The sequence below is a fragment of the Apteryx rowi genome, unplaced genomic scaffold, assembly GCF_003343035.1.
Source record: "Apteryx rowi isolate R43461 unplaced genomic scaffold, aptRow1 scaffold_315, whole genome shotgun sequence".
Taxonomy (NCBI): Eukaryota; Metazoa; Chordata; class Aves; order Apterygiformes; family Apterygidae; genus Apteryx; species Apteryx rowi.
In genome coordinates this window covers 359,668-380,937 of record NW_020449586.1, presented here as the reverse complement: position 1 = coordinate 380,937, position 21,270 = coordinate 359,668, and the positions used below count along the sequence as shown (strand labels likewise).

At 38.6% G+C, this 21,270-nt stretch overlaps 1 protein-coding gene across 5 annotated transcripts in view; it reads right to left on the bottom strand.

The window, feature by feature from the left end:
• Positions 1–19,195, bottom strand: part of ZNF638 (zinc finger protein 638) — a 46,167-nt gene extending 26,972 nt beyond the window's left edge. For 4 of the 5 annotated variants that reach the window (XM_026070610.1, XM_026070615.1, XM_026070612.1 and 1 more), the window contains exons 1-12: positions 17,578–19,093; positions 10,799–10,860; positions 10,474–10,512; positions 7,988–8,295; positions 4,883–5,232; positions 3,758–3,904; positions 3,224–3,355; positions 2,809–2,867; positions 2,600–2,643; positions 1,362–1,433; positions 674–850; positions 505–576 (exon numbers count right to left, since the gene is read on the bottom strand). In XM_026070610.1, the coding sequence (XP_025926395.1) occupies positions 505–576; positions 674–850; positions 1,362–1,433; positions 2,600–2,643; positions 2,809–2,867; positions 3,224–3,355; positions 3,758–3,904; positions 4,883–5,232; positions 7,988–8,295; positions 10,474–10,512; positions 10,799–10,860; positions 17,578–18,996 (2,881 nt within the window). In that variant the 5' untranslated portion in view covers positions 18,997–19,093. Of the gene's footprint in view, positions 1–504; positions 577–673; positions 851–1,361; positions 1,434–2,599; positions 2,644–2,808; positions 2,868–3,223; positions 3,356–3,757; positions 3,905–4,882; positions 5,233–7,987; positions 8,296–10,473; positions 10,513–10,798; positions 10,861–17,577 lie in introns of all 5 variants that reach the window. The other variant, XM_026070613.1, reaches the window with a different exon arrangement.
• Positions 19,196–21,270: the final 2,075 nt, after the last annotated feature.

The window sequence follows — 21,270 nt, the reverse complement described above, 5'->3', positions numbered from 1 at the left end:
TATCACACGCATAGTTAATAAGAATTAAGATACACTTAAACTATATTTAAAACAAAGATTGTTACTAGCAAGTTAAAATATCAGTTATAAAATATGGGCAAAATAGTGTCTATTGAACCAGATCTAATCAGGCAATGTAAAGCAACAAGATTAAAAGTTAGTGGTGGACCTGGAAACAGAATATACAGAAAAGCTCAATCCTTTGCTCTAATGAACTGTGAATAAAACTCCCTGTGCTGGACTGAAAAGGTGTAGGTAAAAATACTGTGCTGCTGAAAGATGTCAATCTGGCAGGAGTAAAGAGTTTAATCTCCCTACTCCCATCATCATGATAAGCAGTTGTTTTATGTTTCAGTCAGTTAACCTACTTTAACCATTTTCTTTTTTGATATCCTGTGTCGTCTTAATTTCTGAAGAGTTCCTAGCCTCCAAAGTATTTTTGTTTAGTTCATAATAACAGAGAATTTCAGTACAGAAATGAAAAAAAGTCAGTTTACAATTTACCTTGATCAATTAAAGCTTCATTAAACTGATCCGAGTCCACTCCCACCACCTGAGGCATCTGTGTAAGTTTCTCTAAAAAATAAAATTCAAGACATCATCACAACACTAAATTTCATGCAACTTATAACTAGGAAAGTAACTTAAAATAGCATTAGCCTATCAGAAATACCTGTTACTGGTGCAGGTTTATTCATTGCTTTGGCTTGAGTCTCTGCTGTCTTCACAAGCTCCATGACTCTGTCACCTTCTGTAACTTTCTTTGGTTCTAACAAGTTAGTTTCCCCAACTTCTATTCCAGGTTCTGTTGACATCTTCAGATCTTCAGGCTTCTTTTCTTTACATTTTGCTGATAAGTAATGGTAGAAAAAAGCATGCTTCATTCCAATACATTAAACCAACTGATATGCCAAAAAAAAAAAAAAAAGCACTATAACATTTTCTGTCATCTATTCAAAGGCATCCTCTCTTCCTCGTTACAGCGGAACAAAGAATTTATACAGAGGAAAAGCTCATTCCATTCCAGCTTTGCAAAACAAGCCCAGTGCTCTGTTCACGGGAAAGGGTCTACTTCTTGGAACTTCTCTTTCCTTGATTCTTCGCTATTCTAGAGCTACAAACAGCACTGATTATCATTACATTAGCCATGTCACGAGGCGCAAAAAGGGTTCTCCCTTGTCTGCAAAAAGGGTTCTTCCTTGTCTAACAACCTACTACGCTGGCAAACCCAATAAAGGGGGTGAAAGGCCAGGACTCGCTACCTTAGTTATTTGTTCCAAAACTGGACAGAGGGGAGAGGTGATGGAAGATCACCTGCATGTGTTTTCCCAGGAAAGAGTAAAAATCCTCATTTGCCTTACCTGCAATATTTGAAGTTTTATTGATTTTACTATCTCCTGTCATCAAGGATTTCTTAGTTATTTCTTTTTTACCTAGGTAAAATATCCAAAAACAAGCAGGTCAGTAGAAATGCCTATTTCTTAAGTCTTACCTTTGAGAAGTAAATGTAACAAAAGAGTATTAAAATATGTACGAAAATACTTTAATCTGCAGCAACTGAAATGTAGAGAGTTCTAAGTAGAAGACACCAGCTACTTTAAAGCATGAATTGACACAAAGAAAAAAATCCAAAACTTAAAACCTAAGTTAATTCCAACAAACTATTGAGAAAGCCATGAAGCAGAATATCTTCTGTGAACTTGTTTAATACCTTGCTCCTACAAAAAGGCTCGTGTATTTTTTTCCCCTTTAAATGACTGTAAAAAACTCACTCTGTTTCCATCTGTGAGACAACTCTAAGCAGCACAGTTACACGAATTTTAACTCCATTCTGGAAACTAAACCACACTCAGGAATGAATCAAGACCATGACATTTCTGAAAAGCACAACAGAGGCTTCTCATCAGAATAATGTCTGGTCCCTAATTTTATTCAGAACAATTGCTCATGAAAGCTAACAAAATAAGCAACAAAATAGGACATGGTTGTTAATTCCACTGTCTTAATAAAACAAAATTCTTCTGAAGTTTAACTGGCTTTTGATTCATTTGCTGTGGCTTGTCCTCTTTTCATTAAAGTACTATAAAAAAAGAAAAAAGTTCTCTAATGATGTGACATACAGGTTTGCCAGACCAGTTGCACACTACTGAAATAATTTCCCTCTGGATCATTAAAAGACCAGGAGAAATTTAAAAACATTTCAAAGGTATAAGGAACATAAGACATGGAGAAACACTAGAAATAACTGTGAAACAGAATGTTAAATATGTTACACAAAAGGCTCAGAGTAAATTTAAAGCATGCCGCTAATTTTACAGAGCTACACCACACTTATCTTTCACAGTTCAGGACAAACATTTAAAATCTGAAAACTTATTGAAGCATATGCCCAGGTCAAGTTTTTACAGTTGCTTGGGGTTTTTAAGTGAGGAAGATAGAGCTACATCAAAAGGAAGACATCTGAAATGATAAACCAGTTTTCTTGCACCTCTTTGGACCTGCTTTCAGTGACTCTCAAAAAAGCACTCACACTAAACCAGTGAAATGGGAAATGAAGAGGGAGGGCAATAACAGATGCATAAGCAGGAAAAAGCCTCACCTGTAATGGATTTAGTTGTCTTAGTGTTGGTGTTTTGATCTTTTCTGTTGTGAGCAGGTAGAGAAAAAAAAATAAAGAAAAATCAGGTTCAAAGCAGCTGAAATTGCTCAAAAACATTAAAATAAAAGAAAGCAAACAGACATACACCCATTTTGTTACCATCTGTTATCAGTAAAGGTGATATTAATGCATGTGAGGGCAACACTTACTTTGTACTTGGTGCAACTTTTTTAATAGTCTGAGCCATTTTTTTGATGTTCATTTTGGCCTGCAATTTACAGAAAGAAGAACTTTTACTGCATCATAACTTTATTGCATCATTACATCATCATTATTGCTTTACTGCATACCACATCATGACTTAATATAGCAATAGAGGTTGTATCTTTCACTATTTGTTAAATAGATACTATTCACAAATATCAATCTTAAGCAAGAAAAACAGAAAGCTGGAATTAGGTATTTGTAAGTTACAAAGAGGAAATAAATACATTAAAACTATTAATTTTTTTTTCTGGGGAATGTAAACAAGTTTATGGAGCAAAGTACAGAGCTACCAACAAAAAAAAAAAAAAAAAAAAACACACACACACACACCACGCTGTTCTCCCTCACGCTGTTTACCTGGCCAGGAGGTGCTTTTGGCTTTTCTGCTACACTTATTTTCACACGTTTCCCATTTACCAGCACTGGCACAGTCTCACCGTATTTCACAGCTGCTATCACTGCTTCTTTGTAGTTCATTTCTAGGAAGGCCTAAAACAAATGGCATTTTTGGTCATATATTTATATTATAGGTACAAAACATAGTTTGGTTTCATTTTTCTTTAGAAAACCTGCTTGTGTCAGAACTGCATGTACTTCTCTCTCCAAGTTCATGTGAAGCTTGATAAAAAAAGCCTGGACTTCAGTTTTACAGAAGAAGCATCCTAGATCCCTCTAACAACTAAGACTTACGTAGCAAGGAAGACTGAATTTATAAAGCTAACATTCCCAATTCTTTCAAGATTACACATGTGATCCTTAATGACAAACTGTTTAAGAAGCCTTATCCTGTGAGCAGCTGAGGATCCAGATACAAAGTTTTTCACTGTTTGACAAAATATTTTCTATTCTGGACACACAGATGACCCAAAAACATTCTACAGGAAAACTTACCTCATTCCTGGAGCGAAGTACAAGGAGATCACTAACTTTGCCAAATGGCTGAACAATTTTTTTAATATCTTGATCTGAAAAGCCATCATCTGGTAAATCAGATATTTGAAGGACTGTCCCACAACTCAGCAGTTCCTCTCTCAACAGCTAAAAATTAAAGACAAAACAAAAGAACAAACACTTTCCGAGGCAAGTCCAGTAAAGCCTATAACAATAAAAATTACTCCAAGCCTGAAGCAGACAGAGTGCTTAGTTAGCTGTGGTATTTTGAGTACTTTTGTTTTTAATTCAAGGACGGATCCACAATTTTGTTCTTCCACCGCTCTTCAATTTTCAGCTTACTGGAAGACGTGGCAGAGGATTACCAAACAACATTGGAAATACTTCCCTTCTGTTTTTAAGAAGTATTACCAAGTTACATAATTGCAGCCGTCCGGGCTGTAAGGGTAAAGAGCTGCAAAACTCCGCAAAACTCCGCTAGTTTCCTTTCAACACTATCTATTAGCTTCCAACAGCACTAGGCAACGTTCTCTTTGTTTAGCATTTAGAGGCTAGAAACTACCACGGATGATTGCATCCATCACAACTATACAAAGTAAGTGAAACACAAAAATGATTTATACAAAGTTGCTCTAAGAGATCCCAGTGGTCAATATGATGGACGAAGATGACGTTGGTTTAAACTCCTCCTTATCACAGGACTGCTGGATTTCTCCGTGCTTCATCTTCCCTGTTTGACCAGGGAAAATTAGCACTTTCTGCCTCCTATCCTTTACTTCCACTTACACAGCAAATTCTTCCCAACAGAGGTCTTCCCTCACGGTACATATAAACAAGTGCTCAGAAGAATACTGTAGAGACCCAAACTCAATGGGAGTTTCTTTCTTCTGCTGTAAAGCAAACACCACTCTCGCACTTTCCATCCACCAAAAAGTCCTTACTGCATTACTTAGCACACTTACTTGCAACCAGCAAATTTTCGCGTTAACACAGCAATATTTATTACACAGAATCAGCAAACAGCTATTCCGAAGGAACTGCTAATCTTTTTACAGGTGATCCACCTTGAAATGAGATACCAACCAAATCCTTGAAAATCACAGTGAAAAATATTAAGAAACTCACTCTATTATACGGAGTGGGACGAGGTCCACTGGTTTCTGTGGATAAATCTTCCTCATCCTCTTCCATTTCTTTGTTTTGGGGTGAATCATCTATTTCAGGAGACTTTGATTTAGAAGCACTTGACCCAGGCAGAGAAGACAAGTCTTTCTTTGAAGCCTTTGGAGAAAGGCTAGTTTTCAGTGGCTTCTTCATATTTCCAGGCGCCTTCCCTAAGAGTCCATGAGAAGGTGGCGATTTTCCTGATCCTGAAGATCCTTGCCCAGCTGCTTGAAGTGACTTATGTTTGTTGAACTCTGCTACAAAGCCAGGTCCCAAACTTTTCACTACTGCCTCCAAAGCTGCCTTTTTGTCTGTGAGGGGAAGGGGAAAAAAAATGTTTTTTCTTAGAGAACTTACATATATTGCTGTTCAGTTTTCTATGATTTCAGCTTTGTTACGGCTACCTATTCCTGACTCAGTCTTGAAAGCGAGCAAGAACAAGTGCAAGTGCGAGAACCTTCCGCATGCTCTAGCAGAGGTTGCCTACAAAGAATAAACCTCTGTACTATTTTCACTGTGTCATTCTGCAATTTGACATCTTTAGACAATGTGACACTGGCAATATCTACAAAAATTCTGATGGCCAGAAGAAAGAACGATGGTTTAATTGTGCACGTAAGGGAATATACTTTCATTAAATTTAATCTATCTAGGTATGCATACACATGTGCATGCAGAAAGAGACCCAAACTATCCACCTTAAACAAGATACTTCCAGCAACACTTCTTCAGGCAGAATACGTTGTCTCCTTACCTCATCCATGTAAACAAACACTAAGTAAGTAGTCACCTATGTTCACTGTTAGTCTTTTCTTCTCAGGAAGACACAATGCTAATTCCATCAGTCCCCCCCGGTGTTTTACCTAGCCCTCCAGTTGGTCTCTTTACACTCCTCTGGTCTCTGGTTCACAAACTGCTTAAAATGGTGCTCCCCAAAACCAAGACTATTCCAGCTAAGCTGTTATCAGCATTTCACACCTCTTCTGTTTGTACATCCCACCATGACATTCGCCTTTTTTGTAACATTATGGCACACCCCATGGCATTCATTTCTGGATTTTCTGTTATCACTCAGTCTCTTCCGAAAAGGTGCCAAACAAACTGTTCATCATTTGGTATTTATGCAGTTGATTGCTCCTGGATTAGAAGGGAATACTTTGCATTTGTCTGTACTGAAATTCACCTAATTTTCTCGAACTTGTCAAGTTTTCTTTGAATTCTTACTCTGCCCCTCAACACACCTGAAGTCCCTCTCAGTTTCTTCTGTAAGTTTTTTTAAGAACACTCTTTTATTTTTTAGGCTAATCATTAAAAGACAACATAACTGGACTTGGGAGCGATTTGTTGCACAACTCTTAACTGATACCCCCTTCCCGTTTTTACAACCAGCCACTGAGAACTACTTTCTGGGCATTGCTATCCAGACAGGGAAATGAGAATGAGATGAGCCTGCTTCACTCCCGAGAACGTCACAGAAACCAGTACCAAAACTTACTGATGTTAAGATCCCTCATCAACAGAGGACGCTACCTTGTCACAAAAGAACAGTCAGATTAGCATGACACTGTTTTGTTTTGAGAAATCCATCCTGGCCACTAGAGTGACACATGCAAGCTATGAGTCTATCTATTTTATCTCTTTTTTTTTGTTTCATTTTGTTTTAAATAGAAAGACTGAAACTCAGTGTATTGACCAATAATTGTCCGATTTGTCTTTTGCAGGATGGGAACTACACAAGCCCCATTCTTGTCTTGCGATCTCACAGCCATTCTCTCTCACCGATTCTCTCACTTCTCAAAGAACATTACGAACTCCAAGGTTACTTCAATCAGTTTATGCACGCTTGTACGAAGCACATCAGGCCCAGTTGACCTGAAAACTTCTACCTTAACTAGGTGCCCCCTTCCCAGTTCAATCCTTATTTTAGACTACAATTTGAAACGGCTAATGCAGTTTTTATTGTTCTAACCACTTGCTGCTCCCAACGGGCTCAAGTCAAGACACAAAGAAAAAAAACAACCTTTCCAGGCTTTGCTCTTCCTCTCATTACTGATGCATTGCAGTACTCACTATCTTGATACCTCTTGCTAAACTCCATGTCTTTTCCGTCTTGCTCTTTGTCATTTTGTCCTAAAGGCTGATGCTATTGTTTTAAATTATTCTTTAATGATATGATACAGCTTTCATCTCCTGTACGCTTTATTTTTATGGAGATCAGTGGATCTCACGATTTGCGATTTAGTCATTGTTTCTTCCTCTCCGCCTTCWACATTAGGGCAGTTTGTATTTTACCCTCAAGAGGATCTCTGAAATTGCCTGCCACTTCCCCTACAGAAGAACTCAGTACCTCTTAATTTTCTAAAAGTATACAAATGATAAAGCCACAGACACAGATCAAACAGAAAATAACCAACTTTTAAAATTCCTCATTTTTTTTTTCTCACTGGAATTTAAAAAGAAACAAAAAACTCCAAACACCCTGGTATTTCATCCAAGAGACTGAGYTCAAAACAAATGACGCAGAACTGAGTTCGCACACAATTTCCTAGAAATACAAATATTTTTCCATTACATGTTTTCAATATTTTCAAACTGGATGCAGTAAGCTGAACAGGGTAAGAAAATGGTGCAATAAACTGTCACGAAGAATGTTGCACTGAAAGGCTTTCAGATACCATCCCTTTATCTCAGCTAAATTATTTATGATCCCTTCACAGGCCCCCTGTGAATTCCACTTCAATTCAATGCAGCTTTTATACAGTGTATCACTTTTTTTTTTCCCTCATCTATACTGCAGTTGCCAAATTGCTTTTTTCATGCTGAAAGATAAAGAATCTCCAATTGTTTTCAGTTCTTGACTATCCCTGCTAGCTTAAAAACTGAGCACAAATAAAAAAGAGATGCTTGCCCAGCAGTCGTTTGATACTACCTACCAATTACTGACGCTAGGTGAGGAAGGCTTCAAATCTTTTAGAATACCTGTATTCCTCTAAGTGTAAGTCTCACAAAGCAACAGCAAAAGGGAAAGCTACTTTTAAATACATTTTAAATACATCTCCTCTTTACCTGGAGATCGGGTGGTCCTCCTCGACGACCAGTCATTACTAGAAGACCTCTGAGGTCGCGGACTTGTTCTCAGCGGATTTCTTGATCGCTGTGGTGACCTTGACCTGTGTCTAGGGCTAAGTCGTCGCACCTGCCTTGGGCTTCGACTTCTTGGCCGTGTTGGCCTGAAACGGCCAGGGCTCCTGGATCTCGATCGAGATCGACGAAGAACATAGCCAGAACCTGTGACCCTAGAACGTCTAGGACTGGGACTAGCAGAGTTGGAACGGCGCTTCGGGGTCTGATTTTCTTTTCGGTCGCCAGCATTTCTAATAGAATAAAGGCATGTAATGAGTTTCAACAAGGCAGCAAGATTAACCTGAGTCTGTGTAAACAGACTTCCTGCAAAAAAGAAACCAAAACCAGCAAAGTATGCAGAGGCTAATTTATTAACAAACATACTTTAAATACCAGTAAGATGCTTGCTATAACAATTTAAGATAGGTAGATAGAACCGAAAAAAGAAATGAGTGGGAGACAAAAACCTGCACAGAACAAGAAAAAGCTGTAAAGAAGATAAGTCTGAAGTTACAAGTTGCAGTGCTACAAAAATGCATAAGAGGAGGAAAAGGATACATGAAACTGAGAAATGAACTAAGATATCTTCCTTGGTTCTTCCTAATTTAGTTTGAAAGTAAGGAACCCTGAAGCAGTACGTCTAAGATTGATTCAGACTGAAGGAGAGATTTGAACGGAGCGACATAAATATGCACACATCACACATTTATGGTACCGACAGTTGTGAAATCGATGAAGAACATGGAAGAAATAATGGGGAAGAGATCCATGAGAGAAACGGTCACTGTTAGAGACATGGGAAGTAGTCAAACATAGTAAAACCCTGGCAGGACAGATCACAGGAATAACGGAGAGAAAGGAAAAGATCAAAGATGCATAAAGTATATGCTCATATATCCATTTTTGATGAGCTAGTCAGGTGACAGGTCAGTATGTTACACTCAAGCATTTGCCCAATTTCTCAGCCCATGCCAAATTCTGTGATGGCAAAGCTACACCGCAGCGGCACTCTAAACCGGCTAGAGTGTAAACAGCACCTCAGAGGCGCTAAAACCAGAAGCGGCCACTGATGCAACGTGCCCTTCGGCATGACGCAGGAAGCAGAACTGCGCCGGTAATTTCTGTAGAAAAACTAACAGAAACGCCAGGAAATAACCAACTTGGCGCACACGTCCAGCACAACTGGACTTCCTGGGAAGACAGTACGCTGGACGACTGAAAAACGCAAGTCTTTTAACACAGCATGAAAGAGTAGTTTACGTTTCAACTGAAAAGCACTGAAGATGGTTAAAGGTAATCTATACAGGAACACAAGGGCACCAGCACTCAATGAATCACCAGATCCAGTCGTATTGTTACTGCTCAAGACTTTGAACAGACAAAGCTGCTTTTAGATGATATAAGTTAAGGAGACAGGACCAAGACGGGGATGACAAGCAACTGAGGCAGCTRCTACCCAACCTTTTTGGTGAGCACAGCTGCAGCTAGCTGAGGACCGATGAACAACCTTCAGTTCTTCTAAATGATGCTCCTACCTGCCCCACACAGCAATACTTCCCAATGGTATTTAATCAGCAAGGTTCAAATACCATTAAAAAAATCCACGTAAACCCCATTATGTTTGTGTCCTATACTGCATTAAAAAYGTTTTGTATCAACAAACCATAGCAATTTATAAAAAATAAAAAATTATGAAAAGAACCATCCAGCAGCAGTTAGCGGAGTGGACACAGTGCAAAGCAAGTTCATYGACCTTGCCCTGAGACTACTGCCAGCAGCTCCAGACATCTGCGATCCCTGACAGCCTCCAGCAAGCTGTATTCCAACTCTCCCATCTGGAGACATGTTGTCATCACAGAAGGATTCAAGAAAGCACCACCCTAAAAAACAACTCTTGCCCCACCTGCAAGCACACAAGATCCATCACTCACAACTGTAGAACAGAGTCTGTGAAATATAGCTAAGACAAGCAACCCTAATGTCAAAAAGGTTTCAAGTTGCTAACCAGAATGCCACTGGAAAAAAAAAAAAAAGTCTATTAAAGTCGGAAACCACTCAGGTAGTTTGATCACTGATCTAAAATAGGTCACAGCCTTGCTCAGTTCCTATGCCGTGTCCAACAACTTGTGACTAACTGAAGCACGGTTCTGAGACAGGCTCAAGGCAAGAGTGCTGACAACAGCAGTCTTCTGGCTCTTCTACAGAGTYGATCCTCATCCAGGGGAAAGAATTTTAGGCACCATGCCATCCTTATTATTCGAGGGACTTGGGACAAAAAAAGCACAGAGACCCCACACAATTTTACAATGAAAATATGATACCACTAATAAAGCTTATCAGTGAGCAGAACAGGAAAATTAATTGCACTGTTTGCCCCATGTTTTTAGTAACATCAAATTAAAAATAACCTGTAATCAAAAAGCAGTTACCTCTTTGAAGAATGAGACTCAGGATTCCAATCAGGGTATCTGTTAAAGGTTAAAAATATGACTGTCAATGAAAAAGCTAAATTTGCCACCTGAGCACATTTTTGGTTTACATGCAGTAGCTTTTACAGATAAATGTTCCCATTCAGGACTCCAGAAGCATCAAGTGTCAGTTCACCTTTTACCCTACTGGTCTAAAGCAAGTTAAGAACAGCACTCAGGTACAGGTAATCCTAATTAAGGAAATCTGACAACAAATATGCTTCTACAGACTATGTGCATGCACAAAAACACTTTTTACACTAAGTGAACTTTATAAATTCCTTACTGTTGACGTAACTGGCGGCAGCTTTCAATGTGAGAAGGAGTGTTCTGATGCAGAATCCAGTCCTAATTGGAGAAAAGACATCCACAGAAGTTCAATTAGTGCGCAAAATGTTACATGTGACCAAAACACATAGTAAAGCATTTTCATACTTTATCTGCCATTGCTAGCAAATTTTACCTAACATGATCTGATGTTGAGTCCGGATTCGCAATTCAAATTATTATTCTTTATGATTATTATTCTTAATGATTATGGCAGGCTGTTAACAAATACATATGAATTTAAGTGAAAGTGGAAATGCATCACATTGAACTAATCCGCTGCGTCAATCAACACACTACATGGTTGCCGTCACCATATTTTCAAATGCAAAAAAAGTAGATCCAATAGACAGCTATACTTTTAAAAAAAAGCTATTAGCAATTTTCACAGACTGTCAGATTGTATGAATATATATATAGCAAATTAAGGTGAATAAATCGAGTTTAAAAGAGAACCAGAAACAACACAGTATCTTCAAGTCAAAAATCATTGCTACAAAGGCATAAATTTTCATGCCTTAAACTCAAGAACAATCATTCCTAATACTATGTTCCAACCCAAGATCAGCAAAAAAAACTTTGATGAAATCCTTACTTTTCACTCCCCATAAATTTATGTATAGAAAGAACATTACCAAAACTTTAACTTGGGGAGCATCTGATGGGTTAAGTGTTAATCAAAACCAGAAGCACTATGCAAGCCCTCAGTCTTGAAGATGACTTATGCACAGCTCTAACTGTAAACACACAATTAGTCCCCACTCCAGTTAGGGAGAACAATCAAGGTTTTTCAGACTGGGGCACCAGAAATGACACCTGAAGACTTTTTTTTTTTTCCTTCTTCTACTAAACTGACTTGCCGACGAAAGCGACTGCTAGGCAGGATGCCGTTGAAAAGATACACTTCATGGTCTGAAATTGTAAGGTATCGAGCATCATCAACAATCAATATTAAATATCCTTAAAAAACAGTTTCTACCTGAATATTTTAAAGCAGACATTAATGGCTGAATAATGCAACTGACAGGCAAGGCTTTATAAAATAATTTGGTGCATGATTCTTTCTAAGCATACGCTGGCTTACAATATAAAAGATTACGAAATGTGCAGTTGGCAGAATCAAACTCTCTTGTTTACTGAAAAATTGCTGAACACATTGATTCAAAGAAGCGCTTGTGATGGCTTGCTTAAAGCTTATGAGATGGAAAAATTGATTTAACTAGACCAGAGTTAATTTTCTGCACTGTAGCAGCACAGAAAGCTTAATGAAAACAGCTGTTCCTTGTGCTCACAATATCAGCTATCAACCTTAAAACCTGAACTACAAGACAGCTACCAAAACTATTTTACTCCAAGAAGCAGAAAATATGGTGTTTAAATAACTTAAAATACATTTTAAACACAAGACTTGCTACCATTTCCTGAAGATATAGATAACACTGACTAACCAAACTCAGAAAAACACTGAAAATTCTTACTGATCGTGTTCATTAAAACATTCCAACTGTTCAAATACAGTCAGAGAACCGACTGTCAGAAAACCCTTTGCATTAGTCTCACTAGTTTTACCAAAGCAAATTAAGAATTTATTAAGAGCACGTTGATAAAACAACTCGCAAGCTTTCAGGCAATACAGCCGTAGAACTGTACGCGCAGTAAATACACAGCATGCACGCAAGTGAGGAGCAAGCAATTCACCATTACCAGCTATTTTTCTAATAACATGCCATTATCGAGTAAGCATGTATCCCATTAAGAAGGCAATTTATCTAGTCTTAAAGTTATAAGAGAAAAAGAAAAACTATTACTCAATGGATTAAAGGGATTAGTTTGCAGAAAGGAAAGGAAAGAGGCTTCAAATATACCACTTCCATGGTCCAAAGTGAAGGCGGCATACAGAGTTTCAGAGAGGGCTTTTGGAGGCCATTTTCATTCCAAGTGTCTTTTAGCTCGCGGTCCAACAGGCATTAGCGCGACTGGCAGGCCTACAAAGAGATATTCTCCTCCCTAACAAAAACAACATTCTTCGCTTCTTCGAGTCTTCGTTATGGCAAAGGCCTCTTGTATTTCATATAATTACAGGAGTCTCAATTTATGCATATTCCTTCTCTTTGATTCATTCCTTGCCCTTCTCAGTCTTCGGGAATATTCCTCTCCCTTTGGCAAGTCGGGCCCCACCATACGGATCCTTCCCCCAGGGACAGGATCCTTCCCCAGCAGCCGCACTCCAAGCGCACTCACAAAACGAGCTTGCAGCCAGTTTCTTGCGGCAGTAGCACTGCTGCACGACAAACCGATGCCATCGGAGGACCAGCAATTTTATCACTGTATTATCTAATTCTGCGTGACCGGCGAATCTCTTATTATTTCTGCCAGCCCAGCTGGATCGCTATTGAAAATCTTTTGAAGCAGAAGTTGACAGAGAATAATGAAAACCTTCAGAGCCTCCAAACTCAGGTCTTCTGCCAACAGGAAAATAACAGTAACACAAAGGGGATAGTATCTGCCCTCATCTGTACTAGTTTCACAGCAAGATATTATATAGGAAAAACTAGGAGTAAAACAAATTAGAATCATGTTTTGGTTCATTCCTTCAGCAATGGAACCACAAGGGTAATTCTCTTTGTGGGAAACAACGAGTCCACATGACTTTACACCACTCAAAGGCCGAGAAGATCTAGCCCTCCTTTAAATCCATTTCAGTAAAATAACAAAAACCGTGATACACAGCGTTCTAGTCATCAGTAAAGAGCTTCTAGTAAGCATAATCCCTCACACTACTAGCATTACAAATCTATTTTATTCCAGAAGTGATATGTATGAAGACAGAGAAGCCATACTTAGTTATCCAAATATAACCAGGATGTCAAGTTGAGAATAAAGCTAGTCTGTGTTCATAAAGTGTTTTAGTATGTCGATGTTTTTTGTAATAGAAAAGAATTTCTCATTCAGAAAAATATGAATATATTTGAAAGAAGATAACACTGAGTTGAGATTCCATTTAACTCAGGACAAAATAACTTTTCCCTGAGAAAAGGTTGCAGAAAACAAATGCACAGATTTTGGATGAGAAAGAAGAACACCTTCCAGATCAGTAAGTCATCTCAGTGTCAATAAATTTTCCAAATTAATTTTTAACAGTTTTAAAAACACACCTTCTTGACTATACCTTTTTTTGTAACACATTACTGTGCACAGCTATCCCTGGCAAAGCTACAAAAAGCAAGGGGGTTCCTGGCATGAGATAAAAATAAGCACAAATCTACTTGCACCATTCATGTTTGATGCTGCTCCAATAACTGGCTTACAAGTTCATGGTAATCATCACTTACCACATATCTACAAGATTTTAGAAAGCTATACGTTGTGTTAGAGCTGACACTTGATTGAAGGACCCCAGATAACCAAGACGGAAGCCGTGCTGCCGATTCAATAGGCAGCACTTCTCTCAGTTCAGTTCTGAACCAAACCTCAGCACAACTTAAGAACGAACCGTGGTGCCAGGGGCACCTTCAAACAGTCAAGGCTCTGGCCACCTACTGCCAAGGATCCAACAGGCAGTTTTGGTGGAAAGAGAAATCAGTGTCTTTCTGAAGTCCATTACATGAAACAGCTACAGTATTCTTCACATTCTGTGCTAGAGCAAAAGGCTTTTATGAAGCTGCTATACTGCCACATAGCATTTCACAGGATGATTGTACCTACGCCTTACAAAAAAGTTTCAAAGCTTTAAAAAAATATATATGTTTTTCAAAGCCAGACCTACAATAGCTATGCCACACAGATGCAAGATACTATAACTTTTGACTTCTGAACAATGTATTATCAAAAAACTTCAAATACATATAAATAGCAGTCAAAGGAGGCGTTCAGGATTCTTTTCAGATTATAAAAGAACTAGAATATGTATGTGCTTAGCTGTACGACACTCAAAACAGAATATTAAGTTTCTATATATTGCAAAAATCTCAAGGCCATCTTCAGCTTTGATTTCATCCAACCTCATTAATTAAGCAAAGTTAAATACTTTAAAAGAAAGACCTACAGGGAGAACCCATTGGATGCTTTGGGGAACAGCAGAAGCATTTTTCACTCCAAGTCAAAATTGAGCCAGTGTTCCACTGCAGCTACGGGAGAGGCAAGCCGAAAGAGTAAGGGGAAAATATTTCAGATGGTGCAAATACGAAGCTTTAGCCACTAATGGTCACGGAAGATCCAGAGGCAGACTATCCAGGAGTAGCAGTTGGGTCTCGCATCCAGCCGTAATTCTGTGATTTTATTAAAATAACTTCAGTTAGCATATTTCAATTCTCTTCCAACAGGGTAGTGCAGCTTCTGCTTCAACCTTGGCAAGAAAACGGAATCCTAGATGAGTTTATAATTCTGTGCAAAACTGAATTAAAAGAACCTACAAAAAAACAGCTAATCACCATGAATAATCTGAACTTGAAATCTATCATTTTAACAACACTGAAACTTAAGTCTGTCGGATGTCCAACCTCTTCTGCAGTTAGATAAAGCCAAGATTTTCCTCATTTGACATCTTTCATCCTCTTCATAACTCATCATCTGTTTTCATCCTGAGCTATCCTCCTCGCTTGTCTACTTTCTTCACAACGTGTTAAGTCTTTCCAATTTGCCACGTTACAAAGGCAGCTGTTCATATCACAGCATCCCAAAAGCCCTTTTACAGCTTGGCACTGCACACCAGAACTTATCCTGTCTAATCATTTTGATCTAAAAACAACTCTGAAGATCCAGTTCATCCACAGGAGCGCCAGGGTAGACCAAAGGTCCATCTAGCTTACTTAGTATTTCTTCTCCAACAGCATGCAACGGTGGATGGCTAGGGAAGAATATAACAAGGCAGAGACACGTCTCCAGAATATACTCCCAGTCTCCAACCATCTGCTGATCAGGGACTTCTTAAGCCATCCGAGAGGTCTTTGCACAGCCTTTGAAGGATTTTCTTCTTCGCATTTGTCCAGTTATTTCCAAACTAAGATTCCATAACATTGTGGTAAATAGCACCTAAGCTCTATGCAAGAATTATTTCCTATCCACCCTCCTCATGCCACTCGTGATTTTATAGATTTCTGCTGTATCATTTCCCCATCATTTCTTTTCCAAATCGTAGGTGCTGTTTCACATGCTTCCCTTTATAACACTCAGCAAAACTTTAAAGACAAAAAAACAAATGCCTAGAACATCTTTAACCATGCAACTGAGACAGAGAGGACAATACCTTTATTTATAAAGTCAAACTGTAAAAGTGAAAGCAAAAGGAATTTTCCATTCTTTAGAACTCACAAATACACAAGACTAACACTTCCTGAAGAAAGGTTATTCTTTGCAGTAAAATAAATAAATAAATAAAATCCACACCCTAATTCTTCTGGTTATTTTGTAACAGTCATCTAAATATGGCTTGCCCATGAAGCCTCAAGAAAGTCTGAACTGTCTACTCATAACAGGTGTACATGAACAACAAAAAAAATAGTTTTCAGATTAAAGTTAATATATGCCAGAGCTAGAAGCAGTCATGACAGGGAGAAAAGGTTGTGTAGCTGCAATCGGATCAGAGAGCCTGGAGCACACATGCTACACTGTAGTGGTATTAGGACAAGTAGAAGTTATAGCCCTCAATCTCCCCACAAAAATTCATAGCTGTTTCTTCAATAAGTATTTTTAGTAAAAATATTTACCTAATTTTAGAAAGCACCAGTAAGCAAGCTACTGAATAATTCACATTTAAATAAATTAATTAGACAAAATACTTTGGAAAAATATATTAACACAAACCCACGTCCAGTGTAAAAGTACTTAAGAATGTATTTTTACTCAAACCTCTAATCCAGCTGTCACCATCTTAACTGTTCACTCACTTTTTTAATATACAGCATGAAGAGCATCTAGAAATCTTACATAATTTTGCCATATTGGGGGGGGGGGAAAGACTCTCTCCAAGTTCTCCACATTTGGCGAAGACTACTTTAAACACATGAAACTAATAATGAATTATTCATTTTTTTAATTATATTCTCCGGTATTTTTGACATATCAAGCCTAGGTCTTTCAAGAAAAATCTACAGCTTTCAAAATGCTTTTCTCTTTCCCAATATTCACTAATTCCTTCCTTTTCTTTCTTCAAGTTCTGAAACTGTTATTTACTTCATAGCCAAAAACTTGCTCAGATGAATAAAAGCATTTTGTGTATCCCTCACAGATAGTCTTTAGTCTCTAGAATAATCAGCGTCACATAGACCACATTTGGAAGATTAAATTTTTGCAGATAAATAGGCTGCTTTGTTTTAACGAAGACTTCACGGGAGTGGGGCTGAATACATGAAAATCTCATCTACACTCATAAGATTCAGCATAAAATTTTTGCACCCTTTTTGGTCACCCGAACAATGTCAGTATTTTACTCCACTGATAGAGTTTGTTTTGTCATTTTAAATCCAGTGCAGAAATGCGAATCATTTTTTTTAACATGAAAGACTAACCAATGTGCATGGCAACTTTGAAATAAAATTACAAACAGAACAGGCTGTGCAGCAAAGTTATAAATATTTACTAGCATCATTTCTAGTATTTTAAGACTTGCATGTAGGCACTCAAACGGGAGCACAGTATCACAACTCATTTAATGCACAACAGAAAAATTAGTTCACAGAACGCTGCAGAAGGTAAGATGCTGAGCACAAGTTTATGCAATAATCTTTGAAAGCCACTCACCTTCATATGAGTGCATTCAATGTTACACAGAGAACACATATGTGGAAATATTCTTGGAGATGTAGCATAGTAGTCGTTCATCATCGAGGGAGTGGGCAATCTTTTTATCTTCTGGGCATCAGGCTGTGGAAACACTGGAAGCCAAGATGCTTTCACAATACCAAAAGGAGATTTAATTGGCCCTTCAGCCTGTGTCTGGAAGGGCTTCTGTCCTGCTACTGAGCCACTCTGTGCACTGGACTGGCTTGTCCCAGATTCATGCTGAATTCTTTCATGCTGGCTTACAGCTGCAAGAAGTTCAGCTGAAAAGGGTGGCTGGGTCAGAGGTGGCATTACATGTTGGGTCACAGACTGTTGGACAAGAGGTGGCATAACAGGTGGCATCATAGGCTGTGCCAAGGGTGGCATTATAGGTGGCATCATAGGTGGTATGACAGGCGGTACCGCAGGCTGGGATACAGATTTCACCACTGGGAGTCCAGTAGGTGTTGCACACAATCCGGACACCTTCCCTGTAGTCTCAGATGGAAAAAATGACCGACTATTTGATGAGTCATTCTGGAAACCCATCTGTTTTATTAATTCCTCAACTGGAAACACTGGGTTACATGTCACACTAGACTGTGGGACGCCCATTGACATATTCTGATCTCGCTGGAAGTCTTCTCTGTTCTCTCCACTCGATACTTCGGGATTATAGACACGCACTTCAAGAGGATCTTCAGTTGGTACTTCAGGATTATAAACACGCACTTCAAGAGGATCTTCAGTGTAACCGTATTTGCTCGCGTGACCATAATCAATCACTTTACTCTTGACTGCTGGACCACTTGTACCACCAATCGTTTCTTTTCCTCTGCTCCGAGAATGTAAACCAGATAATGGACGACCCATTTTACGAATCCTTATCTCTCTCAGGATTAGTGGCATGTTCTCAGGCGTTAACTGGTCATCTGGATAGCGACTAAGTTCTTCCAAATCTTCATTGGACAGCCCAAAACTTGCTAAAATACTGGAAGCACTTTCTGTTGTATAACGGTTCTGGACATTTGAATTCTGCTCTGTGATCCGTGCTGAAGCAGATGGCTTTTGCCCAGTTGTCCCACCAGCTGAGCAGGGGCTACTATCCCAGCGACTTGTACGACCTTCTCCCTTTTGCTCTTGGTGTAGGTTTGTCTTCTCTTTTACCTGCCTTGGATCAGTTCTGTGCTGAGTTACCTGAACGTTTGTCCTCTGTGATCCTGTCCACCGAAACGTCTCCTGTCCTGAAAATCTCTGTGACATTCCTTGAGGCGTTCCAGGTGCGGGTTTTCTCTGAAGACCTGCCGTACCCCCTCCCCTAAAGGATCCTTGAGGTTTTGCGCCAGGTGGATTAGGTCCTCTTGGCCTCTGAGGTAAAGTTCCTCTAGGGCTAAACATCGCGATTTTCAGAAATGCCTGATTTAACAAAGCATAAGGAGGTGCAGAACTGTTTGTAGCAACTGAGGTCAATTGCTGAAGAGCCAACTGTGTCTTAATTTGTGCAAGCTGTAAAGGAGGAGGGCCCAACAGAAGTGGGCTTGCAATGCCAAGGTTCAAGGAATTCACAAGTGGTGCGAAACTTTCCAAGAATAACACAAAGCTGAAAGTTAAAAGACAAGTATTAGATTATTTTATCTTTTCACCTACTTTACGTAGCGGATTCTATAGCCAGTGAGAAAAACACATGAAGTCATAAAACCATATTTCAATGACAGCTTTAAATGATACTTTCGAATTTGAAAATCTGTTCAACAAGACCATTTTCTTTTGCTGCATAAAATCTTATCCACTAGATAATTTTACCAAACAAGTTCAGTGTCACAGATAATGTATCCAGTTGTTGTATTTTTCTATAGTATTTTCTAAAAAACTGAGATTTTAGTTCTTAGTGACAATACTGTTTAGATTTCTTTGAATTTAGAGCTATTTTATGAGCAGTAGGCCAAAGTATTAAAAACGTCTCCAAATGTTTACCAAGTATGAATTATAAGTGAAATCATTATGTAGAAAATTCAAAACAGTTACAACTTGAATGTTAAGTCATTGTGGAATCAGTTTGAAGGCAGCAGATAAGTTTTCAGAACAGACACTCCCATGACTATTCTCATGGGTAAGCTACTATGCTCTGAAAGTATTCAAAGGGTGTGACAAATGGATATTCGAATTTTGTGGCTAGAAAATTTCTATTTCCCAGCTGTTATAGGGAAGATCTTATATTGAAACAACTTTAAATAGAAAGGTGTAAAATCATCTAAAAACTGAAACCATCCACGTTCCAGAATAAAACACGCACAATGGCAATGGAAACTACCATCTTTTATTTCAGGTGAAACCACTTGGAACTCAGTCCTGTAAGGTGATAAAAGAATGTATAAATACAGATAGAAGAAAGGTAAAGTGATGCCCAGACTAACGAAACATGAAATACTACAGAGCTTCAGAAACATGTTCTTGATGTAGACCCACAGACTTTATGAGCTCTTTCAAAGCAAGATACCTCATCTGCACAGTTCTGCCTGCATTTACAACACTCCAAAATTGCACAATCAGGAGGGTCAGAAGGACCCAAGAAGTCCTTAATCTACACCCTTATCAGCCTGCAGCCTCCTGAAACTGGATAATCCGCTGGTTCCATTCTTTCTTACAGCAACACATTAGGTTTCAATGAGCTTTACTAGCAGATTTTCACTAAGTATAATACAGCTTGTAGACATTCATAGATGTTTTTAAGCTTGCATACTGTATTTCAGGAGYGTTGAGGTTCGAAGCTCATTCAAGTTGAGTCTAAAAAAATTTTTTTCAAGTAAATGGATGTGCCTCTCTCACGTTTGTAATTTGTAAAGATTAAAGTTCTTAAGTTTGAGAACCACAGTTCAAAAGACAACAAATAAACAAAGCTATAACTTGAAAACTGTGAACCACACACAAGCAGGAGTTTCCATTTTAAAGGATCAATTTCTGTATTTTGTCACTACCCGTATGTTAAGCAGTTCTGTAAGTTCCATTGGTAATTATTTTAGCTAAGTAAAAACTGAAGTTAGTCCAAGGAGAAACAGTAGCTACAGAAGCTTTACATCTCCTCTCCACTACAAAAACATTGGAAGTCATCATAAAGGGAAGATTCCCATCAGACGACAATCACAGAACTAATCTGCCTCTCATCCAGGACTGCTTACCCAATATCCCTTCTTCCTGAAACTAATTAATCATATGCAAATGGTACCTGCATGTTAGACCAAATTTATTTTAGAATATTTCTAAACAGATTATTATGCAAACATTCACAAAGTAATCTCTTGGCTTTCAAAGTTATTCTTCTCTACAACTCTCAAAAAAAAACCTCTCGTCACATTAATCTGGGAAGTAGCTGGGACAGCTTAAGAGAATGGTATCAAAGCCACCCATAACAAAATCAAGAATACATTAGTAGAGAACATTTAAAAAATTAGCATGCGGTTGTGCAAACTGAACCTTAATTCAGTGGATTAGGAATTTCCCAGGGGATTTGTTCAGAGGCAAACCAGAGCTTGATTAGGAGGAATTCTGACCACTAAAGTAGTGATTTCCAGGCACTATAAACCATTGTTAATCAGTGTGTTGTGAACAGTTGTGCTCCCACGCCAGTATCTTCTACCACAAACAAGTGATATGGCTCTGCAAACCTCTTTTCAG